Below are 22,621 nucleotides of genomic sequence, written 5' to 3'. Positions count from 1 at the left end.
TCTCCATATTGCATGATGCAATGGAAAGTTACATAGAGGCCATGACTGAAAACTGTATTTCAAATAGCTGTAATAGACATGCCTGAAGAAAACAAATGGTGCACATACTGATGGAACATCAATATTTATTGGTACTACATGAAGTTACACGGTGCTGTATATATGCGAATAGTATGAGGGTGTATGGGGATATGTATTGCGCTTTCTTTCCTTTTGTTCGCAATGCATTATAAATTGTGATATGTTCTATTATTAATATTGCATGTGGTTTAAAGGCAACCCCAACATGTTCTTTGTTTCTGGAGGGCTTTTAGAGCTATGCTATTGTACAGCATGTTTCATGAGGTTACTCTGTATATGACAGTGTGGTACTGTATCTTTTAGGGACATGCATCTCCATAACTAACTGGCTATAATCTCGATGCATAGGCAACGATACTATATATTAAAGATACATATGAAGCAGGTAACGATGCGACGTTAAACGATTCCCCAATACAATGCAGCGCGATCGGATTTCGATTTGATTCAATGCAATACCAAAAAAAAAATTTTAAAGACAAATTATAGATGTTCTTTTCCTGTTCTGTCTCCAGGAAGAGGCAGCTCTACCTCTGCCATGTTAATCTGTATTCTGTGTGACTCTCAGGACACGCCTCGATAGTGTTGTGTGTTGTGATACGTCATATTCACGTAGCAGCAGCGGTGCTGAGAGAACGCGCTCGAGAAACTGATTAGCAACGAGAAATCAATCATATTAAATATTGAACGCAAATGATTGCTCACTTTCAAATTAACAGTAAAGCACATCTACTAATAATACTAATTAAATAAATCGGTTTCGATGCAAATACGTTTCAAAACGATGCGTTGCGACAAAAAATGCCAACTTGTATTTGATGCATCACATGGTTAACTTTTATGTTTGTGAGAATCGGTGAATCTTACCATCCGTACAATGTGTATACTGTGTATGACCATCAAGATTATTCAGAGCATCATAGCAGGTCGTTAACACTCTGAAAATGATCTTGCCGACAGTGTGCGCTAATAAACTTTTGGTCGTAGTGAAAGTCATGCTCTGTAGGTTAGTGATACAGCTACGGTTCTCTTTTAAGTGTGGGGTAAAAATTGGACATTTTTCTTTTTCATGTTTTTTTTTATCGTTTGGCTAAGAATTTGGGTGGGAAGGAGGGGTCGAGACAGAAGTAAAAAATCCTTGCATTCCAATTTGTGTGTGTGTGTGTGTGTGTGTGTTTGTTCTAGGCTGAGTCACTGCTGAGGAGTGGGAAGGTCTGAAGAGTGTGAGAGAGAAGTGCCAGAAGGAGGGGGATAGCCTGCTCCATAACAGCTTCCACAGGAGAAGGAGCGCAAGAGAGAGAGACACGACAAGCAAAGCGACATAGAGAGAGAGAGAGAGAGAGAGAGAGAGAGAGAGAGAGAGAGGGAGAAAGAGAGGGAGAGCACCAGGCAGAGAGGGAGAGCTACGCTGACCCCTCCTCTCCCCTCTTCCTCTCCTCTCCTACACCGCCCACCCCCCCACCTCCTCCCTCCTCACTCGTTCTGGAGCTGGCGTGTTGGAGTGGAGAGCACACCGTGACGGAGGCATCATGAGCGATGTCACCATCGTCAAAGAAGGCTGGGTGCAGAAGAGAGGTAAGTGTCTCGCCGCTCTCAGTTCACTAACGGGGCTCAGCTTACGTGTGCCTGTGTGTGTGTGTGTGTGTGTGTGTGTGTGTGTGTGTGTGTGTGTGTGTGTGAGAACAACGAGAGCGTGTTGTCTCAAGGGATGTAGTCCTTTATCATGGGTGGGCTCTGCTGCTGTAAAATGCCACAGCATGGCTTCAGTCACAGAACGCTTGTGGATGGCAGTTTGAGGATGTGGGCGTGCCTCTGTGTGTACGTGTGTGTGTGACTGTGTTTACACGTGTGTAACTAAGTATACTTTCACACTACATGGATGTGGTGTAGAATATGTCTGATTGTATCTGTGTGTTTGTGGAAGTGGTTAGGACTGACTGCTGAATGTCATTTTGATGGGGATTTCTGAAAACACACACACACACACACACACACACAAGCTAACAGTCAGTCACACAGGCTGTAACATGGCCTGTTTGATTTTATGCATGTTTGTAATCAGACTGTCTCCGAGTCCTTTACGCGCATAAAGAGACGTTGTTCGGAATCGGTATTCCCTTGCACGTTGTGGTATGCAAACACAGCATCCGTACTTACTATATTGCGTAAACGTCAGCAGTTGAACGTAATTATCAGTAAAAAAAAACAAAAAAAAAAACCTGTCCATCAGGGCTAGACTGTACTCTCTGACACCTGAGGTGGCATCTTTAATTATGGGTGGGATTTGTTTCTGCGTTGCCTCTGGTTTTCCTGTCAATTATCAACCCCCCTTTCTCTTTTTCTCTTATTCCCCTCTGTCTCCCTCTGTCTAGTTCCCTGTCTCTCTGTCTGGCTGTTTGGGTGTGTGAGAGTCCGTGATCTCTTTGCCCTTGCTTTAGGTTTAAGCGCACTCCCACTGTCTCGGCCGATCCCGAACGAAGCAGTCTGCTGTATGTATACCTGGCACTACTGTAAACAGCTCCCATGTGTCATTAAGGAAATACAAACAGGATTAAAGAAGTCTTAAAAAGAGATATAGGATGGCGTTGAACCACCAGTAGCGCGTTCTCTACATATCTCTATAATCTCGAACCTGTACGACAAGGACGATTTACAATTATAATAATGTAATATATGATTGTTATTGTATGATGATGGTTATTGTAAGAATTTGTAAAATCTTTTCTAAAAAGGGCCGGTGTGAACATCTGCATCCACACCGGTTCTTTGTGGAAAAGACTGGACACTTGTGGTGTAAAACATCTGTCCAGAATCTGCCATAGTATTCTTGCAACTGGGCTTACACTGAAGGCTGTAGGGATGACCGTTTTATCCTCATCAATTCAGTCAGTGAGCCCTTTAACCTTTCGGATGGTGATGTTGCCACTGTAGATCGCTTTCTCATGTTTGTTGCTTGATATATGTTTTGGCCTTCCATGACTTGGCAAACCTAAAGCAATAAACCTGACGAGAATATCGTTTCACCTCTAGATTCCCACTTTGAAGGTGATGTAGAAAGCATCACAGTCAAACATAGACTAATGCATTAATGTTGTTTTTTATCAGAATCTTTCGGGAAATTAAAATTTATTCATTTATATCCATCCTTCCATCCATCTTTGGTAGTTGCTTTCTCTTGGTCAGGGTCAACATGTATTTAAAACCTAAACCAGGAACTTTGGGCACGAACCGTGAGCATACTTACCCACTCATACCTAGCGGCAATTTCAGGTCCATCCGCCTGCATGTTTATGGAATGTGGAAGGAAACCGGAGAACCCACAGAAAGCTCATACAGACACGGAAAGAACATGTGGAAACTCCACACTGGCTGTAACCTGAGCTCAGGAGCAAATACCCTAGAGGCTTGATAGCAGCAACGTGATCCACCGGCCAGATCAAGATTTATATGGAATCTGAAATCAGGAACCAAAATGCTAGCTGATAAATTAATTTATTTTATATATATATATATATATATATATATATATATATATATATATATATATATATATATATATATATATATATATATATATATAGCTAGACATGTATGTGATGGATTTATGACTGCTTATAGATTGCCTTGCATTTAGGAAGGACTTTGGTCACCAGGAAGAGGAAAAGATTTGTATAACATTTGGCTGTCAGTCAGAATATTAGGTACCTAGCTCATCACTACTGTTTCTACGTTTGTTTATTTTGAAAGCGTGTATGAATTAGCCATGCTGATTGATTTGTGTTTGTGTTTGACCCGATCTGTTTATATGTACATTAGTGGCCAAGGCCACACCTGGGTTGGGCCTGAAGATGTAGAATGGAGAACTTGGTGTGTGTGTGTGTGTGTGTGTGTGTGTGTGTGTGTGTGTGTGTGTGTGTGTGTTCATGGTCTGCGCTGGGAAACAGAGCTCGTGTTGTTGGGCTTGGCTGTCGGCCAGGATGACCCTGATCACCCTCTCCTTTCCTTTTCTTTTCCTGCTTTGTCTCCTCTACTCTCCGTTTCCACGATTGCTTTCACTCGGCCTTCCCGGAGTCCGACTTCTACCTTTATTTCCACATTTTATCACTGTCTCTTCTCGTTTTCGTGTCACTTTTTACTTTCATCTTTACTGTCTTGTCTTAGTGTGTGCCTTCTCCTCATCTCTGTTGTGCCAGAACACTGTAGGCTTTGCTCTAGCAGAAGTTGTTTTGGCTTTGTCCCCCCGCTTGGCCTGGCCTTCCATTCAGATTTCTTTTGTAAGTAGGGTTGTGTAATGGGAAATCAGACAGGGTAAGGGAGAGAGAGAGCGAGAGAGAATGAGCAAAGGATGACCAAACGGGGGGATGACATAATTTCCTGTTTACTACGCCACTATGAATGGGACACTAGGCGCTCCCACCACAGAGAGCAGATTCGAACTCGCACCAAAAACTTCCTGTTGTCTCTCAAATGCATTTCATTTCTTAATATGTTGGTGCTCTATCACCTCAGGCACTCAATAGATTTCGGTGTTAATTATGTTTCTATGTTGTCCTGCCAACATCTACATACTCTAATAACATGCTCACCTGCACTTCAGCAGGTGCACAGAGCCCTGATGAACAAACCCCCCCCCTTTCCCATGCAAACTCTATTGCATTAAATCAAATGCCTTTTGGAAAAATTTATGGCATGTTGTGAATGTGAAGTGACATTGCTTATGTGTGTGTGGATCAGAGGCGAGACTGTAGAGCTTCGAGCTGGAAGTCACATGGCTGCCATGCTCTCTCCCACAGGACCAGGAACACTCTGTACTGAGAGGAGGATGCACGGATATGAATGAATCTCTCTTTCCCTCCCGCTAATTTTCTCTCATCTCTCTCTCTCTCTGCATCTGTGTCTCAGTCTTTTGGACATGCATACACATTTGTAAGCACATTGCGTCCATGTCTCTGTTCAAATACTTGTTTCTTTCTTTCTTTTTTTTTTTTTTTTTTTTTTTTTTTTTTTTTTTTTTTAACACCCCTTTAGGAAGTTGCATGCTTTCAGTTATATTCACATTCCCTCACATATATCCCCCCACCCCCCACCCGAAACCTTGCAGCCCTGGGTGCAAACAGTGCCATATCATTTGTCCAACCTCTTTCATGTCTAGCGGTATAAAGCTCACAAACAGTCTATGTGGTCATCTCCTTCTTGTGATCCATGTCCTCCTCCTTGGTTTCCTCCTCTCCCTTTTTCCCCCTCTTTCTCTCCACTTCAGGGCCAAGCGAGGACATTGTGTGCAGTCCGTTTTTAAAGTTTATGTGCTTTCTTCTCTGTTCTGCACTATAAGTCATGCTGAGTTCTTTGGCCTGGCTTTAAATGTGCAATTGGGGTTGCAGCATTTGCACAATGTGCCCGGTTTGTTTTCTCTCTCACAGTCCAGCAATGCTGATTTGATGTGAGCCTGATTAATAGGGCTCTTGGTAGCCTGATGTCGCCACACCCTTACAGATGAGCTGAGAAAAGGATTCTGGGACGAACTGAGCAGCTCATCATAATAGGTTAAGATCATGGCATGCAGGATACTAGTTAGTCTCAGAATTTGAAAAGAAGAAGAGGATATATTCACAAAAGTCTATCTGCTGCCCAGTCTGACATTTCGGTTGCCTAGAAACCCGATCGCTTTGGTTAAAAAGCGGTAGTTAAGTTAATTAAGTGCTAATCTTATAGCGAGCTAGTCACACAGGTTACCACTGACGAAGGCAAACGAATGAACATATGATTTTGAACAAAGTTTTCGACTGTAGCACTCCGTGTTTGCGTCCTCACCAAGTCGCTGGCCGGCGTTTTGGCTATGAGACACGGTGTTCTCTCCACCCACCCGTGTAACAGATATTATTTGAGTCTGGCTAGCATCTTTTTATTTTTCCTCTTGTTAGGTTTCACTGCGAACAGGAGGGCTATTCGACAGTTTATTTTGTGCTTCCGCAGGTCCGTGTGTGCTCCGGATTTTGAACGATCGTCTGTCATCCATGCAAGCAAATCAATCCACCTGGAAAAACCGCTCTTCTTACAGCCGTAGGTCAGCAGTGGTGTGACCTACGTGTGCTTTTCAGCAGGGGCTGAACAAGTAGCTCTCTCTATCTACAGCATCATAGGTTGCAGAAGCCAATACAGAGTAGGGTTTATTTCTTTCCTTATTTCTAAATAACCAAGACAAAAACTATAGTGTTAGATGTGCTCGGGCTACTGATTGAACTTTTTAACCACTGTCTGTAATGAAATACATTTTAATTTCATACTAATACACGACAATTTAATATTCGAATAAACAAGTGCACTAATAGATTCGAACAAATGAACAAATACACACCTTAAGTACTCTATAGGACTAAAGTATTTCCAGTCATATGTGCTTCTTCTCCAAATCTATTACACAAGTTTAAGGCACACAATTATATAGGATGTCTCTAAATGTGATTGCATGAAATTTTTTCCTTCACTTCCTGTTCCAGCATGACAGTGCCCCCGTACACAAATCCAGCTCTATGAAGATATTCTTTATATAGGTTGGAGTGGAAGATCTCCTGTTATAGATTTCTGACCTCAATTCTATTGAACACTTTTGGGATGACTGTAAACACTGACTGCACCCCAGACCTCCTCACCTCACCTACATCATCACCTGACTTAACTAACACCCTTGTAGCTGAATGAGCACAAATCTCCATAAGCACACTCCAAAATCTAGTGGCGACATCTTCCCAGAAGAGTGGGGGTTATTACAACAGAAAATTGGGACGAAGTGTGGAATGGGACATGGGCTCAGAAACCAATAATGAATATTACGGTCAGGTGTCCACAAACTTTTCTCCATATAGTGTATAACTAGGGTCTGAACAGTATGCAGGGAAGATAAGAATGAACTTTAAGCACAGGTAATTTAACCAAACTTACATTTCCTAATGATAAATTGATCAAGAACACATACAGTTAGGATCATGATTTTAAAATGCAGTTATTTGTACAGTGCTTTTGAGAATTTTGACATATCTAAAGGTTAAACAGACTTCTACTAAAGGACATCTGGGATTGAATTAAATGGAGAAAACCAGACGCTGACACACCATTAGACACTCAATGGTTAAATTATTGCAGATTTGCAGTTTGGGCCTTCACTGATCTATAGACTTGATTTGAGCTGTAGATAATATGAGAATAATACATGTACGACCAAATATGATCTAAATATACAGATATAATAATACATTTTCAACCTGCAATATGATTATTAACATTATGACATCATAACATTATAAGCAGTGAAGTGAATTACACTTATCGCTGATTATCTCTCTGCATGGCACCAGTTATTGGGTGGGATATATTAGGCAGCAAGTGAAGATTTTGTCTTCAAAACTGATGTGTTAGAAGCAGGAAATGTGGGTAAGCGTAAGGACAAGTTTGACAAGGGCTAAATTGTAACGGCTAGACGACTGGGTCAGAGCTTCTCCAAAACTGCAGCTCTTATGGCATGTTCCTGGTCTGCAGTGGTCAGTATCTATCAAAAGTGCTCAAAGGATGGAACAGTGGTGAACCGGCGACAGGGTGATGGGCAGCCAAGGCTCATCGATGCACGTGGCGAGCGAAGCCTTGTCGGTGTGGTCCGGTCCAACAGACAAGCTCCTGTAGCTCAAATTGCTAAAGAAGTGAATGCTGTTAATGCTCAATGGGTCAGTACTTTTTTTGGCAGTAAAAGGGGACCAACACAATAATTGGCAGGTGGTCATAATATTATGCCTGATCAGTGTTTTTTTTTTTTTGCACCAGATTAACATAGAACATTCAATGAACTATGTAGCATCTCAAAGTTTACAATTTCTGTCTTAATACGTCTTAAATACATGCTATTTTTGCTGCAGCCCTTTGCTACATGTCCGCTATGTCTAATTTGCCTGTCCATTGAAAGCTTTTGGAAGACACCCTAATCAGTGTACCAGTTGTGGAACATCTATATTCTTCCACCGTTCCTCTGACCTTCTAGTATGTCGTAACTCTCTTTGTATCTGATGCACTCTCTCTCACTGTTATTTGTTTGAAGCAGCAGTGAGTACAGAGGCACAGTGGCCGGTCAGCACACAAATGTGGCTGCCGCTTCCTTTTATGGCCACGAACACGTGCGCACACTTCCACGCAGCCCTCACACACTCTGTGCCTCTTGCTTTTGTGCCTGCCAGCTAATGTGTTTGTGTGTTAAACCATCACTGGCACATAAGAAGAACACAACAGTTACGAAAGTCACAAATGTTTTTTGTACGTGTGTGTGTGAGACTGTAGCGTGCATGGGGTCACTAATGGTCAGAGAAGCGGGCGGTTGAAAAAAAGAGCGGGTCAAGGCTGAATCATGGCACACATCAACCTAAATAACTGCAGTGATGGTCATTCTGCTGAAATGTGAATAGAGAGAGAGAGAGAGAGATGGTAGAGAAGAAGAAAAGCATCACATATGACCATCGCACCCTTCGGTGAAACCGAGGCATACCGAGACTCAGTGAGGACACAGAGAGATTCCAGGACACGCTTTGGTTTATGTTTTTGATGCACGCCTTCTAGGATTTCGAGTCCGAGACGGAAAGAGGGAGGGCAAGGAGGAGAGATAAAATTGTACACTCCCGTGTCCCTTAGGAGGAGAGGGCTGAGGCTGATGACGCATTTCCTCACCTCTCGGGCGATCTATCTGTCTGCCTTGCGTCCGTGCATGTTTTAGTGATGAGATAATGATGCGCAGGGCGACTTAATGCAGCCAGACCTCGGAGAAGGACGCACTTTTTAGCATGTCCCCCAGCATATCGTCGAGCAGGAAGCTGCATGCATGCATGGTTGCTCTTTAATGGACGCGTGAGATACAATAAAGCCAGCTTTTGTTTGCTTGAAGCTTCACGTCTCGGGTGTCGCCGGTCTAATGCCAGTACGGCGGACAATGCCACGGCATGGCCACCAGGGAAATTCACTGACACATTGATATACGCAGGTGTACGATATATAAACAAACTTTCTGAATAGTGAAAGGCCCTTCGAAAAGGTCAAAAACATTACCTCCAAGCAAGCCGTGTTTTTTTTTTTTTTTTTTTACAGCCCACATGATCAAAACCTTCCTACGGTTCGTCTAATGTTCCATTTATTAATGTGTCCCACTTGGATTTCACTGTTTTGCTCGGTAATAGCATTAATGCAGGGGTAGCCCTTCTCACAACTTCATGATGAGCCATTAGGTAAATTAGGAATGCACGACGGTGCTGGTGTTTGCCCATGCCAGCCAAGCACTCGCACACGGTGCACCCGCTGAGCGCGGACTATCATCTTACCCCCCTGCAACGAGATGCAGCCAGCCAGCCGGCCTGCCGCTGACACCCACCTGCTTTCAGCTGTACAACATCCTCCCCTCTATTTTTTTTTATTATTTTTTTTTAAGTGTTTCACCAATCTTTCATGCGATTGCCACAAGTGGTCTGTCAGTGGGCTTCTATTGCGCGTCGTTATTCCCCCTGGGCCAAAATATCCCCCCGCAGGACGGTGAAGTGGATTTTTCTGTTCATGGAGTGTACACTGTTTTACCCCATCATTCTCGATCAAACTCACATGCAAACTTACACTCAAAGCAATTTGTTTCACATCAGGGATAATCAACGAGTTTGCCAAAGCCCTGCTCTGTGAATCAGGCACTTGGCGAATGTTGTTCTAGAGGAAAAAAAAGGGAGAACATGTCTGACATCCTTCCCATCTTAGACTTCCTGTGTGAAAGTTGGTCTTTGTGGATGAAAATAGCTTTGCCTCTGCAGCTTCCTCTGGCTGCTGTTCTTCATCCCAGCAGCTGACGAAAGTCCAACAGAGACATAGGGATGTGGGGGAGAGACAGATAGAGAAGAAAAGAGAAATGGGGATGTGGCAGAGAGACAGATGGATAAGAAGAAAAGACACAGGGATACGGGGGAAAGACAAATAGACAAGAAGACAGGAATGTGGAAGAGAATTAGAGACCGAGCGATGGAAAGCAGAGATGCTTGGATGTGGGAATGGGACAGGGATGTGAGAAATAGATAGAAACACACAGAGAAAGGAATATGGGAGAGAGACAGGGACGAATGGTTATGGGAGAGAGAAAGAGACAAAAGATAAATACATTTCAGGAAGAGACTTAGACACCTGGATATGGGAGAGAGACACACATGGATATGAAAGAGAGCAACCGACACAAGGTTATAGGAACGAGACACAGACACAGGGGTATAGAAAAGCGACACAGACACGGGTGAATATGGGAGAGAGACACAGACACCGGGATAGGGGACAGGGACACGAACACAGGGATATGGGACAGGGACACAGACACAGGATTATGGGAGAGAGCCAGTTTCAGAAATATGGGAGAGAGACACAAACACAGAGATATGGGAGGAGAGACACAGGGATATGGGAGGAGAGACACAGGGACACAGGGATATGGGAGGAGAGACACAGGGATATGGGAGGAGAGACACAGGGATATGGGAGGAGAGACACAGAGATATGGGAGAGAGAGACAGGGATATGGGAGAGAGACACAGACACAGGGATAGGGGAGAGGGACAGATACAGGAATATGGTAGCGAGACAAAAACTGGAATTTGCGAGGGGGACAGACAAAGGAATAAAGGAGTGAGACAGACACTGGAATTTGCGAAGGGGACACAGACACAGAAATATGAAAGAGAGACAGACACTGGGTAAAGGATAAAATACATATGGACAAATGTTTGTGGACATCTAATCTTAGGATTTGTATGTACTTTCTAAACATCCTATTCCCCATTTGCTGTTATACTAACCTCCAATCTTTTGGGAAAGATGTTCATTCAGCCACAAGGGTCTTAGTAAAGTCAGGTGCTGATGTAGGTGAGGTGAGGAGACCTGGGGTGCAGTCAGCATTCACATCTCAAAGGTTTTCAATCGGGCTTAGAGCTCTATAGCAGGCCACTCAAGATCAACCAATGTAAAGCATATCTTCATGGAACAGGTTTAGGTCTCCTAGGAACAAGTAAAGGGAAAATGTAATACAACCACATCATAAGACATCCTATACAATTGGCTCAAAGATTTTATGAAACTTTTTTTTTCTCCCAAAACCTTTATTCCTATTTTGAGTCTCTTGAGTCTTTTTTTTTCTCGATATTAAGTGCTATGCATTTAATTTTCTGCACAAATACTGTCTACATATACTAATGCAATATTAATACTATTTGTATGGTGCTTTTAGTCACAGAGCAGCTTTAAAGAAACAAATCGATTAAGAATGTAGATTTGAAATTCATAAATTAGTCCCTATAAGTTAATCCGTAATGAATATGTATATGCATGTACGTCATTTAATTATGCAAAGCCAGGACATGTATCATGTTCATGTTTTTGTCTGCTTGACAGGACCATACAAATTTGTGTATCGTGTATTAAAGCAGTTAAAATTAGGTGCTTTGATTACAGTTCTCACATACTGACCACTGAATGTTCAAAATGGCACCTCATGGCAAAGAACTCTAAAGATGAAAGAATTAGAATTGTTGCTCTACAAAAAGACGACCTAGGCTATAAGAAGATCGGTAACAACAGTGGACAGGGTCAAACAGAGGTTTTCCAAAACAGGTTCCACTTTAAACCTCACAAGGGTCGATCAAAGAAGTTGAGTCCTTGTGCGTCAGGTGAAGAAACTGTTTCAAAAAACAGACTCATGAGTGCCAGCATTGTTTTAGAGGTTGCAGAAGTGGAAGGTCCGCTTGTCAGTGATCAGACCATACGCCGTACACTGCAGCAATTCGGTTTGCATGGCCGTCTTCCCAGATGGAAGCCTCTTCTTCAGCTGGCTCTCAAGAAAGCCCACAAACTTTTTGATAAAGATGAAGAATTACTGAAACTATTTCCTGTAGTCTGAGTACTAGGAAAATTGTTTACATTCAAGCATGGTGGTGGTAACATCATGGTCTGGGGCTGCATGAGTGCTGCTGATACTGGTGAGCTGCGGTACATTGAGGGATACATGGATTCCAACACGTACTGTGACATTCTGAAGCAGAACATGATTCGTCCATTGAGAAGATTTACTAAAATGCTTGCTGAAATGTGAGGGGGTGTACATTATTGTCTAAAAACAACTAGTCTGAGTTGTTTGTTCGGTTATCACGTGACGCTATGCAGTTATATATATAAAACTGGACAAACAACTGAAAAAAAGTGTCAAAAGGTAAACTACTCAATTCTGCTTCCTGTACAAAACCTACAGAGATTTTGCAATGCTTTGCACGTTCATGCGCGTCCATTAGAATCTGAACAAATCGCTCTTTGAGACTACTTTTTCTACTGGGTCACATTTAAAGACCCATCACTAGTGGCAACAGTGGCAAGGAAAACCCTCCTGAGATGGTATGAGAGAAATTTTGAGAAGACCCAGATTTAGGAGGGGACACCTTCTAATCCTAATTGGGTGACACCGAATATTCGTTCATTAAAGTAAGATTTTTCTGGTTACTGATGAAAACTTGAATGCAAATCTGTTTTTAGTCCTAAATCACTGTAACAGCCTGTTCATATTCATTACAGTCCAAATCTATCTTTATGGTTCTTGAGTAAAACCATCCACTGTAGTCTCGGGTATCTTCAGGCCGTTCATGCAGAGCCGCTAGCATCCTTCGTACTCATTGAGAACCCAACGTGTGTTGAGAAGCAAATAGCAGCTTGAATGGGGAGGTTGTCATCCCGGCGCCTCATAGAAAGTGCATTGTTGCAGGACTGCAATCGTTCATTCATTTCTAGCTGAGAGACTAATGGAGTGCTGTAGCGTGAGCGGGTTCACAGCGGTTTGAAACATGCAACAGAGATGAAGGGATCAGTCTAGTGCTACAAACGATGCCCCGGCTGCCGTAAAGATAAAGATCTCAACTACGACTGGGACTGGGGATAATGCTGAAGCAGGATATGCAAACAGATGCTGGCTTACAAAAGGATGTTTCTGGAGGATACACGTCGGCGGCTTTCGGTTTTGAGTTTTCATGTGTTTTTTGTAGTAATTCTTCAGAGGAAATTTTTATTAGCAGTCAAAGTTTTGCGCAAAGAGTATGTCACATGCTGTTCCTGTGCGTGAGGTATGCAGCGTGATGGTGTGGGTGTGCTGAGGCAGCGTGCCGTACGATGCAGGAGGGTGACAGTACAGGCTGAGCTGAGCCGAGCCCCGCTGAATCCAGTAAGGGTTCAGTGGGTTCGTTGCTGCTTGAGCTGGCGCCGATCAGGCGTCTGTGCCAAAACACTCCCGATATCAATCACCCCACCGCTGCCTCTCCTGCACCCTTTTCTCCCCCCTCTGGCTCCAATCTTTTGCTTTCCGTGTTTTTTTTCTAGCTCTTTATTTTTTTCTGCAACGCTACAAAAACACCTTCCATCCTTCTCTTTGCTCTATAGGTATTTTTTCTATAGGTTTTTACTTAAATTGACTCAGGAGCTAGAGGATTAAGATATGTGAGCTCACCAAGGAGGCAGACACTACGGGTTTTGTGGTGATTAGCACACACACACACAGAAATGCAAACGCACATTATTGCTACACAAACTTGCATCCAGACGAAAGACTACTAAGCAGTGTTTTACAGATTGAAACATTGGAATCATTTCGACTGCAGTGCAAATACCTCAGTTGTTAAGGATTCTCTGTTACTAAGCCGCAGCCAAGCACCATATTTGAGTCGGATTCGAAAGTAATACAGTGATCAGTGACTGCAGCTTTGTTGTTTTAAGGCCAGCAATTCCTTTGGCTATTTTAAACAAGCTTTACGATGTATGATTTTCAACCCGATTTTGTAACAAAATTGTGCAAAGTATTCCCTGGTTGTAAGTTGAGATCATCTGTTCATCTTATTCCAGGCACACACCGCAATTTTTAATAGTACTTTGTCATTGTTGCTTGTCAGACTGTACGAACATGATTCCCATGTCGCACTGTAAGATCTCAGTTGTCATAATGTCAGACTGTCAAAACAGTCAAAAACTGATGCACACAAGAAAAATACATCATAAGTCCGTGACTCTTTTCGATCCCCATTCTCTTGCTAACGGTTGCTAGCAGCTAAAAATAAAAATCAGTGCCGTTATTTTGTTCATGAAATTACTTGATAATAAAAACAAAATACAAACACCCCTTTTCCTTTCATAACTTGTGACTCTTCTTGCTGTAATGTCTACCTGACTTTCACATTTTCCCCGAGGTGGTGAAATTGTCTCGCTAATCACCTCATCAAGGATCGGCACTCCTATTGGTTCTTGGTTTGATGGTCTTTATAGGAGAAGTCACACTGCAGGAAAGAGTCTAAAATCTGAAACTGGCAGAATTTCAAGAGGAAAAAAAGAATCGGACAGTAATCGGTTGTGGGTGAACAAACCAGCGATCATAGACTTCAGAATTTAGCCTCGGATTATAGAATTTCTTTTTTTTTTTTTCAGGATTTTCAACATTTTGTCTCTGACAATCGAATGGTGGACCAAATCGTATCCGGCTTTCCGCATGCTCAGCAGCGGCCGATTTTAGTGCCATTGCAAGTAGTATTTTAATAATTTTTTTTACTGCTGTGATGCTTTTTAAAAGCCACAAATAGAAGAAATATCATAATGGCAATGACGAAACGTAAAATAATCCCAGGATGATGACAAAATGTCCTTAAGCTCATTTTGTAAAAAGCTTCTGTGTATTTACAAGCCTGGATCACACGGACACATTCTAATCTGAAATGAAGAACATTCCATGCCATGGATCTTCTCGTACAGTGCGAGAGGTAATAGGTCTGAGAGGGTGTAGTTGCATAAGCGTCGCTGTCTATAAAGAAGGGAGAGTTTTAGCATTTTATACCGTCGCCATTTATTTATTTTTTTTATTATCCTTGATTCGAGCTCATAAATCCAAAGCCGTGCAAAGGAGGGTGTCCTGGTGGCTAAAGCCACTGCCCCGCTGCCCTTATAGGCTGAGGTGCCCCTCTCACCAACACAATATTCACTTTCTTAGAATTAAAATATCTAATCAAATTTTAATATAAATAACACTAAATTTGCTGTTGTTGGAACACTTTTTAGACAAAAAATACAAAAAGTTCAACATTGCAAACACGGATTCAAAGCTCCAAGTCAGCAGGTAAACCTTCATATAGAATATTTTATGATATAACTTTATGACCACCTGCCTAATATTGTGTTGGTCCATCTTTTGCTGCCAAAACAGTCGTGACCCTTCAAACATTAACAGGAGCTCTTCTGTTGGATCAGACCACACGAAACAGCCTTCGCTCCCCACGTGCATCAATGAGCCTTGGTCGCTGGTTCACCAATGTTCCTTCCTTGGATTACTTTTGATAGATATTGACCACTGCAGACCAGGAAAACCCCTAACAAGAGCTGCAGTTTTGAAGAAGCTCTGACCCGGTCGTCTAGTCATCACAATTTGACCCTTGTCAAACTCAAATCCTTACGCTTGCCCATTTTTCCCGCTTTTAACACGTCAACTTTGAGGACAAAATGTTCACATGCGCCACGATGAAGAGATAATCAGTGTTATTCACTTCTCCGGTCATAATTGTTATAATGTCATAATGCCTGGTCGGTGTATATTTCACCTTATAATCACTTGAGTGTTTTGTCTTCTCTTTTTAATTGTATATTTGTAACCACTGGGTAATTTGCTCCTCAAAATGTCCGTGTACAGCTATGCCTTTGTCCATGATTAAGGTTAGCGTTACAGCAGGTTCTGGTTGTAGCCATGAAGAAGACCCCCTTATTACCTTGTTAGTACTGCAGAGGTCTCAGAAATCAGAAGGCTAATTAGATTAAGAGATCAGTAGTAACTAGATGACATTCCCCTCAAAGAGCTCAACCTGTTCCATTTTATAACACTGACGGCTTGCTATAAACACAGTGTTGTACTTTTCACCCTGGTTCAATTAGTTTTTTTGTATTGTTCACAGTAACTATTTAGCATAGAATTAATTTTTATAGACAAAAAAAAAAATTTGTAATTACATTGAACATTTCTCAACGTTTTCCAGTTCAGCCGCATTTGGCAGACCAGGAGGCTCGTCATGCCACGTTGTCACTCAAGCTTTTACTGAATAATAATCCGAATCCACGTAAAAATTTAAATCACTGCTCCACTCATACTAAATAATCCCGTCTCTGCTTCACCCCTGCTAATGTAGCAGATGCTGGGTGTAAAAGCCGAGATGGATCCTGGTATTGTTCAAAACAGGCTTTAAAAAGCCAATGGCCAAGCATTAAAAGTTTAGTGCCGGGTAAATGGACTGGGCTGTAAAGGGCAGCGAAGGGGCAGACCAGTCCTCTATCAGCATGCAGTCAGCGATTTATTTTGCTTCCGCCATCAGCCAAGAGGGAGGATTCGAAAGCACACCCGACTAGCCATGCCTTTTTTTGCTCGTTTATGCCAGAGCCAGAGTGATGTCTAGAGGCACAAGGACATTTCCTGCTCACAGACTTCAAGCGCTGCGGTTGTCCAGACTGACCCCGGAACCGATGCACATCCATTACCTAGCAGCTCGAGTGGAGGCGGGTGAAAAAACACTCGCTCATTTAGGATTCAGGAACCTGTCTGTATGTATGACACTGGTCGTCTCTTGGCTTTTTTTTGAGTGGGACATTTGCCAAATGAAACTTCTGGGATTAGATTCCACACCAGTTAGACTGCTATACAGGGCTGCTTGCTAACTGCTAAAATCATAATTGAGATTTTTTTCCCTTTCCAAATAGTCTAATTTTCTCTGTTGGTCAGTTCCGTCCATCGTCACTTCTATTGTAGTGGATAGAGACATGCAAGCCATGATCAACGGATTCCAGAATGCCATAGTGCAAAGATTTATATTTAAATCAAAATGTTTTTGCTTGACAGTTTAGTCACAATATAGAAAGGCCTGAACTCCGGTCAATACCTGAATTACATTGCTGCTGGTTATACCTGGTGAAGCTCTGTACCCAGATGTATGCTAGCTAAGCACTGGTATCATGCACACACTGATGCTCTTGGACATTTGGGGAGTCTTGAACTTTCATTCCACACTATTCTCTGAATGTTTGGCATGCTTATCTCTGTTAGCCGTTTTATTTATCAGTCACTAGACAAAATAACTTCAGGAAGTCCCCGAGTTATGTCGGTTTGATTTACGATTTTTCGATCTTACAATATTGATAGCAAAACCGACAACATCAAACGTAGCAGCATAAATGTTACGCCACCTTGTGAGATGCCTTACTCTCCTTATTGGCCGACAGAGTCCAGTTGTTTTTGTGTTAGTGTGTATTTCTTTCTGTGTTTTCATGCTACTTTATTATAATAATTGATGCAGTTGGCCAGAATTGACCATCCTGAAATAAGCAATGATATATGTCAAATCAAAACCACCATGAACTAGGCATCCATACTTGGGTAGGACAGATGACTGTTCACCCAAGTATGTTGTGAGCAAGCATGCCCCTCTCAGTCTTCTATTAAACCTGTCATCAAAGGGTTTGTTATCAACCCAGAAATAACACATAGAGTGCAAAGGACAGACAGTTGATAATATTAATTGTAATCTCTAAAGTTGTATGTTTATCTCAGTCAAAGGACCGTGGTTAAAGGTCCTTTGCAAGTCCGATAGCTAGTCTACAGAACATTTTCCCTCAACATAGTTTTGTAAAACGTTTTACTCTTTTTTTTTTTTTTTTTTTATCTGTTTTACTCCGTCTACAGTGCTGTGTAATATTTTTAGCCCATTACAGTGTAAGTCATTCAGGGCAGAGAAACAAAGCTAATTCTTTTCCGTCTGTACAAACGGAGACACTTCACACAATTTGTCTCAGCAGTTTTGCTCTGAAAGGTAGTCTGCAAACAAGGTCAAATTTGAGTTAGATTGAACTTGAATTAAAGCTACCCCCCCCCACTCTCTCTCTCTCTCTCTCTCTCTCTCTCTCTCTCTCTCTCTCTCTCTCTCTCTCTCTCTCTCTCTCTTCTCTCTCACGCTCTCTCGCTCTGACTCGGAAAACAGTGGCTGATTAGCTGCGGTGAAACCATTGTGTAATTTATCAACTTGTGTATGCTGTGGTAGGAGACAGTTAAATCACCCAGTTCAAGCAACTCATGGTTAAGCAAATGAAGTCTAAAAGTGGAGCAAATAAACTTCACACACATCCACACTGCTGTGGGCTTTATATTTTATTCCAAACATATTTCGGCTTCATGCGACATTTCAAATATATTTTAATATCATTTCAAATTTTGCCTTGAAAACCATGAATAATTAATTTCCCTAAAAATTCTCAATGTGTGGTATGTTGAGTTACATCGCTAATCATTTTTTAAATTTTATTAACAAAAAGAGGCAAATTATTTCCATTTACTTTTCATCCTATAGCTAGTAGGGATGTGCATCTCCATAACTGAGCCCAATGCGATTCGCATCTTGATGCTTAGCCAACCATACGATATATTAAATATGCAAATGTGATATGATTCCCCATTACGATCCGATTTCGATCTGATTCAACACAATGCGATTAAATGCAATGGGATGCAATAGGAAAATTCGATATGGTGCAGATAGTTCACTTTTATTTCTTTGGATCAGACAGAGAGGAAATCATCAATTTACTTAAGTGCCTTTAGACTAATAACGCATGACCCCTTTCACAAAAATTGCAAACATTTTTGAATACTTTGTATTGTTCTGTCTCCAGGAAGATGCAGCTCTACCTCTGCCATGTTAATCTGTATTCTATGTGACTCTCAGGACACGCCTCGGTCTCTGTAGCGTTTGACATATCGAATATTGGCAAATGTCCACTATACACCGTATCTGATGCACACTTTTTTAAATCGATTAATCACATGGTTAACGTTTATGCTGACGCACCATTGCGAATCAGTGTATCTTACCATCCTTAATAGCTAGAGTTATATGGAGGTGAAGAATTTATCACAAGTCAAGAGAAATGCCCCACAAAGGTCGAGTTACAAATGTGCCTAGCGAGTGGGTGTCTCCTGTCTTCACCCTCTCCTTTCTTCCTAAAAAGAAAACTCAGTGTTTTTGCTACTGTTATTCAGCTGGGGTCCACACATTCACACTCACACACTGGCACTCCTAGGGTTTATTTTTTTTAAAGTGGACTGTATTATTCAGTACCACATGGAGACGAAGGGCTAGCCTCCAGCTGTGCTGTCTCTGTTTGATGAGCAGAGGAGTGCTTGAGCGTCTGCCTCACAGAAAACACACTCCTGCGCTGCCTGAGTCACTACAACCCTCGCAGCCCGCGCGTCTTCATCTCGCAGTCAAAATAAAAGGGCAGCTCTGGGGAGCTGCAGAACCGAGTCATCGCGCTGGCCTGTTTTGTCTCTGTTTTGCCTTGTAGTCAGGACAGGATTTGTTGAATTGTGGACGAATCCACAGACACAATGTCTCATCAATGTCTCATATCCATGACAGGACAGAAACGGATGTGACATGTCTCGTATTATAGCCGACTTTAACTACCAAATGTGTAGTTTAAGTTTACATTACAATGTGAAGAACCACAAACCTGTGCTGAGTTGCTGGAAACCTACGTTGTAATGATTTATTTTTTTACCGAAATGAAAAGCGATCTAGCACAAACTGTTCTGAAATTCGGGATCATCTCGTACGGTAATAATTGTAAAAGAGTGCAGGAAATGGCTAAAAAAAGGAATAGAAAGGCCTAGTGTTTTAAGCGCTCTGACCAATAAGAGGGGCAGATAGGATTAGGTCGGCTATTATGAGGAGACGGGAAGTTGCTGATCCTCTTCCTGACTGACCTTCGGTTTGGAGAGCAGCATTACAGGCAGAGGACGGCAAGAAAGCTGCCTTAACCGAGATGTATTCTGCGGTGCAAACTACTTACTGACTTGATCTGATTGTAGCGGTGTAAGAAAAAGAAAGTGTCTCTCGATTCATTCCATTTATCTTTACAGTAAATCACACTAAATAGTTCTTATAGTAGGTTTTCACTCTCATTGCTATTATTATAGACACTATACTAACCTTTGCTCTCAGTTCTTTGTGCCATAGATTGCATGGATTAACAGCCACGATGTTACAAGCATTCCTTTCAAATTCTGGTCCATGTTGATTTGATTACATCACGTGGTTCCTTTTGATTCTTCAGGTGCACTTTCATGTTGAATCTCTCATTCTATCACACCCCAAAGGTTTTCTTTTGGTTTCGATATGGAGACTGAAAAGCATTAAATGCATTGTAGTACAAGGGAAGTGGTAGCTCAGTGGACACGATGTTGGTATCCTGGTTGGAAGGTCATCTCCCAGCGCCACCAAGCTGGCACTTCTGCGCCCTTGAGCACGGCTCTTGAACCTCAATTGCTCAGCTGTATAAATATGTAAGATAGCAAGTCTCTCTGAATAAGGACGTCTGCCAAATGCCATAAATGTGAACGTAAACGTTTGTGAAATTGGTTTGAGGCAAGTTTTTGCTTTTTGTGATGTAGCGTGCTATCATGCTAGAAATAGCCATTAGAAGATGGTAAATTGTTTTCATTTAAGGGATGCACGTGATCAGCAACGATGGTTCAGCTTGCGATTTATCGATATTTTACAAATATTTTAGCTTTGCATTTGTCCACCCCCCCCCCCCCCCCCCCCCGTGAAATACCTTACTCTCGTTATTGGCCGACAGATTGCAATTCTCTGTGTTTTTTATTTTTATTTTGAAAGTCCAATTTTAGCTCTTGTCACTCTCTTTTATGCACCTAAACCGGTGCTTGTCCATGCGCCTGCCGCCACATATATACTGTAAAGTTTATACATTACAATAGTGTAAATTGCTCTGTTTTGCTAAATTGTGCACTGTAATTAATTTAATTAACAAATTACAAATTACTCGACTTATTTTTTAAAGTAACGATTGGGTCATTGGAACGGAATCATATGTCGGGGACTACCCGTATTTTTGTTTATTAGACATTTCCGTTTGCAGATCAGCCACTCACCAGATGTTTGTTTATTTCAGCAAAATCAATAGTGACTGATTGTCATGAAAAATACACTGGGTGAGAGCTGGTGTTGTTTTAAATCTAATTTTGTCTGTCTAAATTTTTTTTCTAGCTAGCCCTTTCTTTAGTTTTGGTTTGTTATTATTAAAAATCTTTTATCCTTACGATGTTGCATCATGGAACATTTTCTGTCAATGTGTAATATGCTGTAGTACTTTTCCCAGAACTATCTTCGCTTCGAATGCCGTAATCGACGCCCAAATCCTTGTCATTTTCTGTTTGTGTAACGATGTGCGCAACGCTAAGGTCACCTAAGTATCTGTGTCGATGCGTCCTTATATAGTACAGCTTTACGCATAGAAAGAAGAAAGTGTGTTAGCTCATCGGAGAGCACATTTACTGTCCGTGTTTTGTATCAGCGCAAAGGAACTTATTATCATCTCGAAGGAAATGAATACCTCTGGTGAATGTTACCAGCTTATTGCTTTAAAAACAGTAGGCATTTGGTCTATCACACCAGTGCCCTTGGAGTACATCCATATTTCTTAGAAGCCACTATTTACTTAGAGGATCCTCTGCCACAAAGATCCGTTTACTGGTGCGGCTCACCTTACCTGCCCCAGGCCAGAGTTAGTATCTATCACCTGCCAAGTAGTGCTGGGTGACGTGACGAAAAACATCACATCACAATATCCTTCGATACACTTGATCATAATAATATATCGTTATGTTGCTGTAACAAAAGCTGTAACATGGAGACCATTCTGCTTCTAGTCACTATTTTAATAGCTGCAGAAATGTATTTCAATGCGATATTGTCATCGATCATCTTTTTTTTTTTTTTAAATGGCCGTATTATGTGTCCAGGAGTCCATCATCAAAGAAGTGCTGCGCGACTTTAACCTTGACCTCTTTTCACTCCGGTTTCATGTTCTAAAAGTGCTGGATCTTTGTACGCATCACAGAGTGATACTTGAAGACCATATCCACCCTTCTCGCTTTTCCTTTCTAATGCTTCTACACGGCTGCCTCTTTCTGTCTCTAACTTGCTTGAAAGGCTTTTTTTTGGGGGGGAAATCCCTTTTTTTTCCAGAAATGTAAAGTCATCTGGGGTGAGGCAAGAGGCAGCGAGTCCATTAAGCTGTGAAAATCGGCATGCCAAGCCCACAATCCCGCGGGGCCATGCCTCGGGGAGCCACACCTCCTCCTCTTTACCGATCTAATTTGCAGGACCGGAAAGAGGGGGAGTGAGAGTGAGGGAAAGACTACAAGCATGGGGCTGGTGGACGAGGGTGTGTGTGTGTGTGTGTTTGGGGGGGAATTTTGAATTCTTAAAAGCCATCAGGAAGCTGTTTTAATCCTCTGCCGGAGATGAAACAGAGATGCTTTTAAGCAATGTGCCCATGTGTCCATGACCAATGTGTCCATGGTGAACACGCTTCTTTTTTCCTAGTATCTATACAATGTGTAGACGACAAATAGAGAAACTTT

General features: G+C 41.9%; 1 protein-coding gene across 2 annotated transcripts in view; it reads left to right on the top strand.

Annotated features, from left to right (window-relative positions):
* akt3a (v-akt murine thymoma viral oncogene homolog 3a) overlaps nucleotides 1-22,621 on the top strand; it is a 108,309-nt gene that overhangs the window by 15,551 nt on the left and 70,137 nt on the right. For both annotated transcript variants that reach the window (XM_083540029.1, XM_083540030.1), the window contains exon 2: nucleotides 1,267-1,656. In XM_083540029.1, coding sequence (XP_083396155.1) covers nucleotides 1,611-1,656 — 46 coding nt within the window. In that variant the 5' untranslated portion in view covers nucleotides 1,267-1,610. The remainder of the gene's footprint in view (nucleotides 1-1,266; nucleotides 1,657-22,621) is intronic.

Source organism: Silurus aristotelis (assembly GCF_946808225.1).
Source record: "Silurus aristotelis genome assembly, chromosome: 4".
Taxonomy (NCBI): domain Eukaryota; kingdom Metazoa; phylum Chordata; class Actinopteri; order Siluriformes; family Siluridae; genus Silurus; species Silurus aristotelis.
The sequence above is the reverse complement of the archived record's forward strand: the minus strand, read 5'-3'. Positions and strand labels throughout refer to the sequence as shown.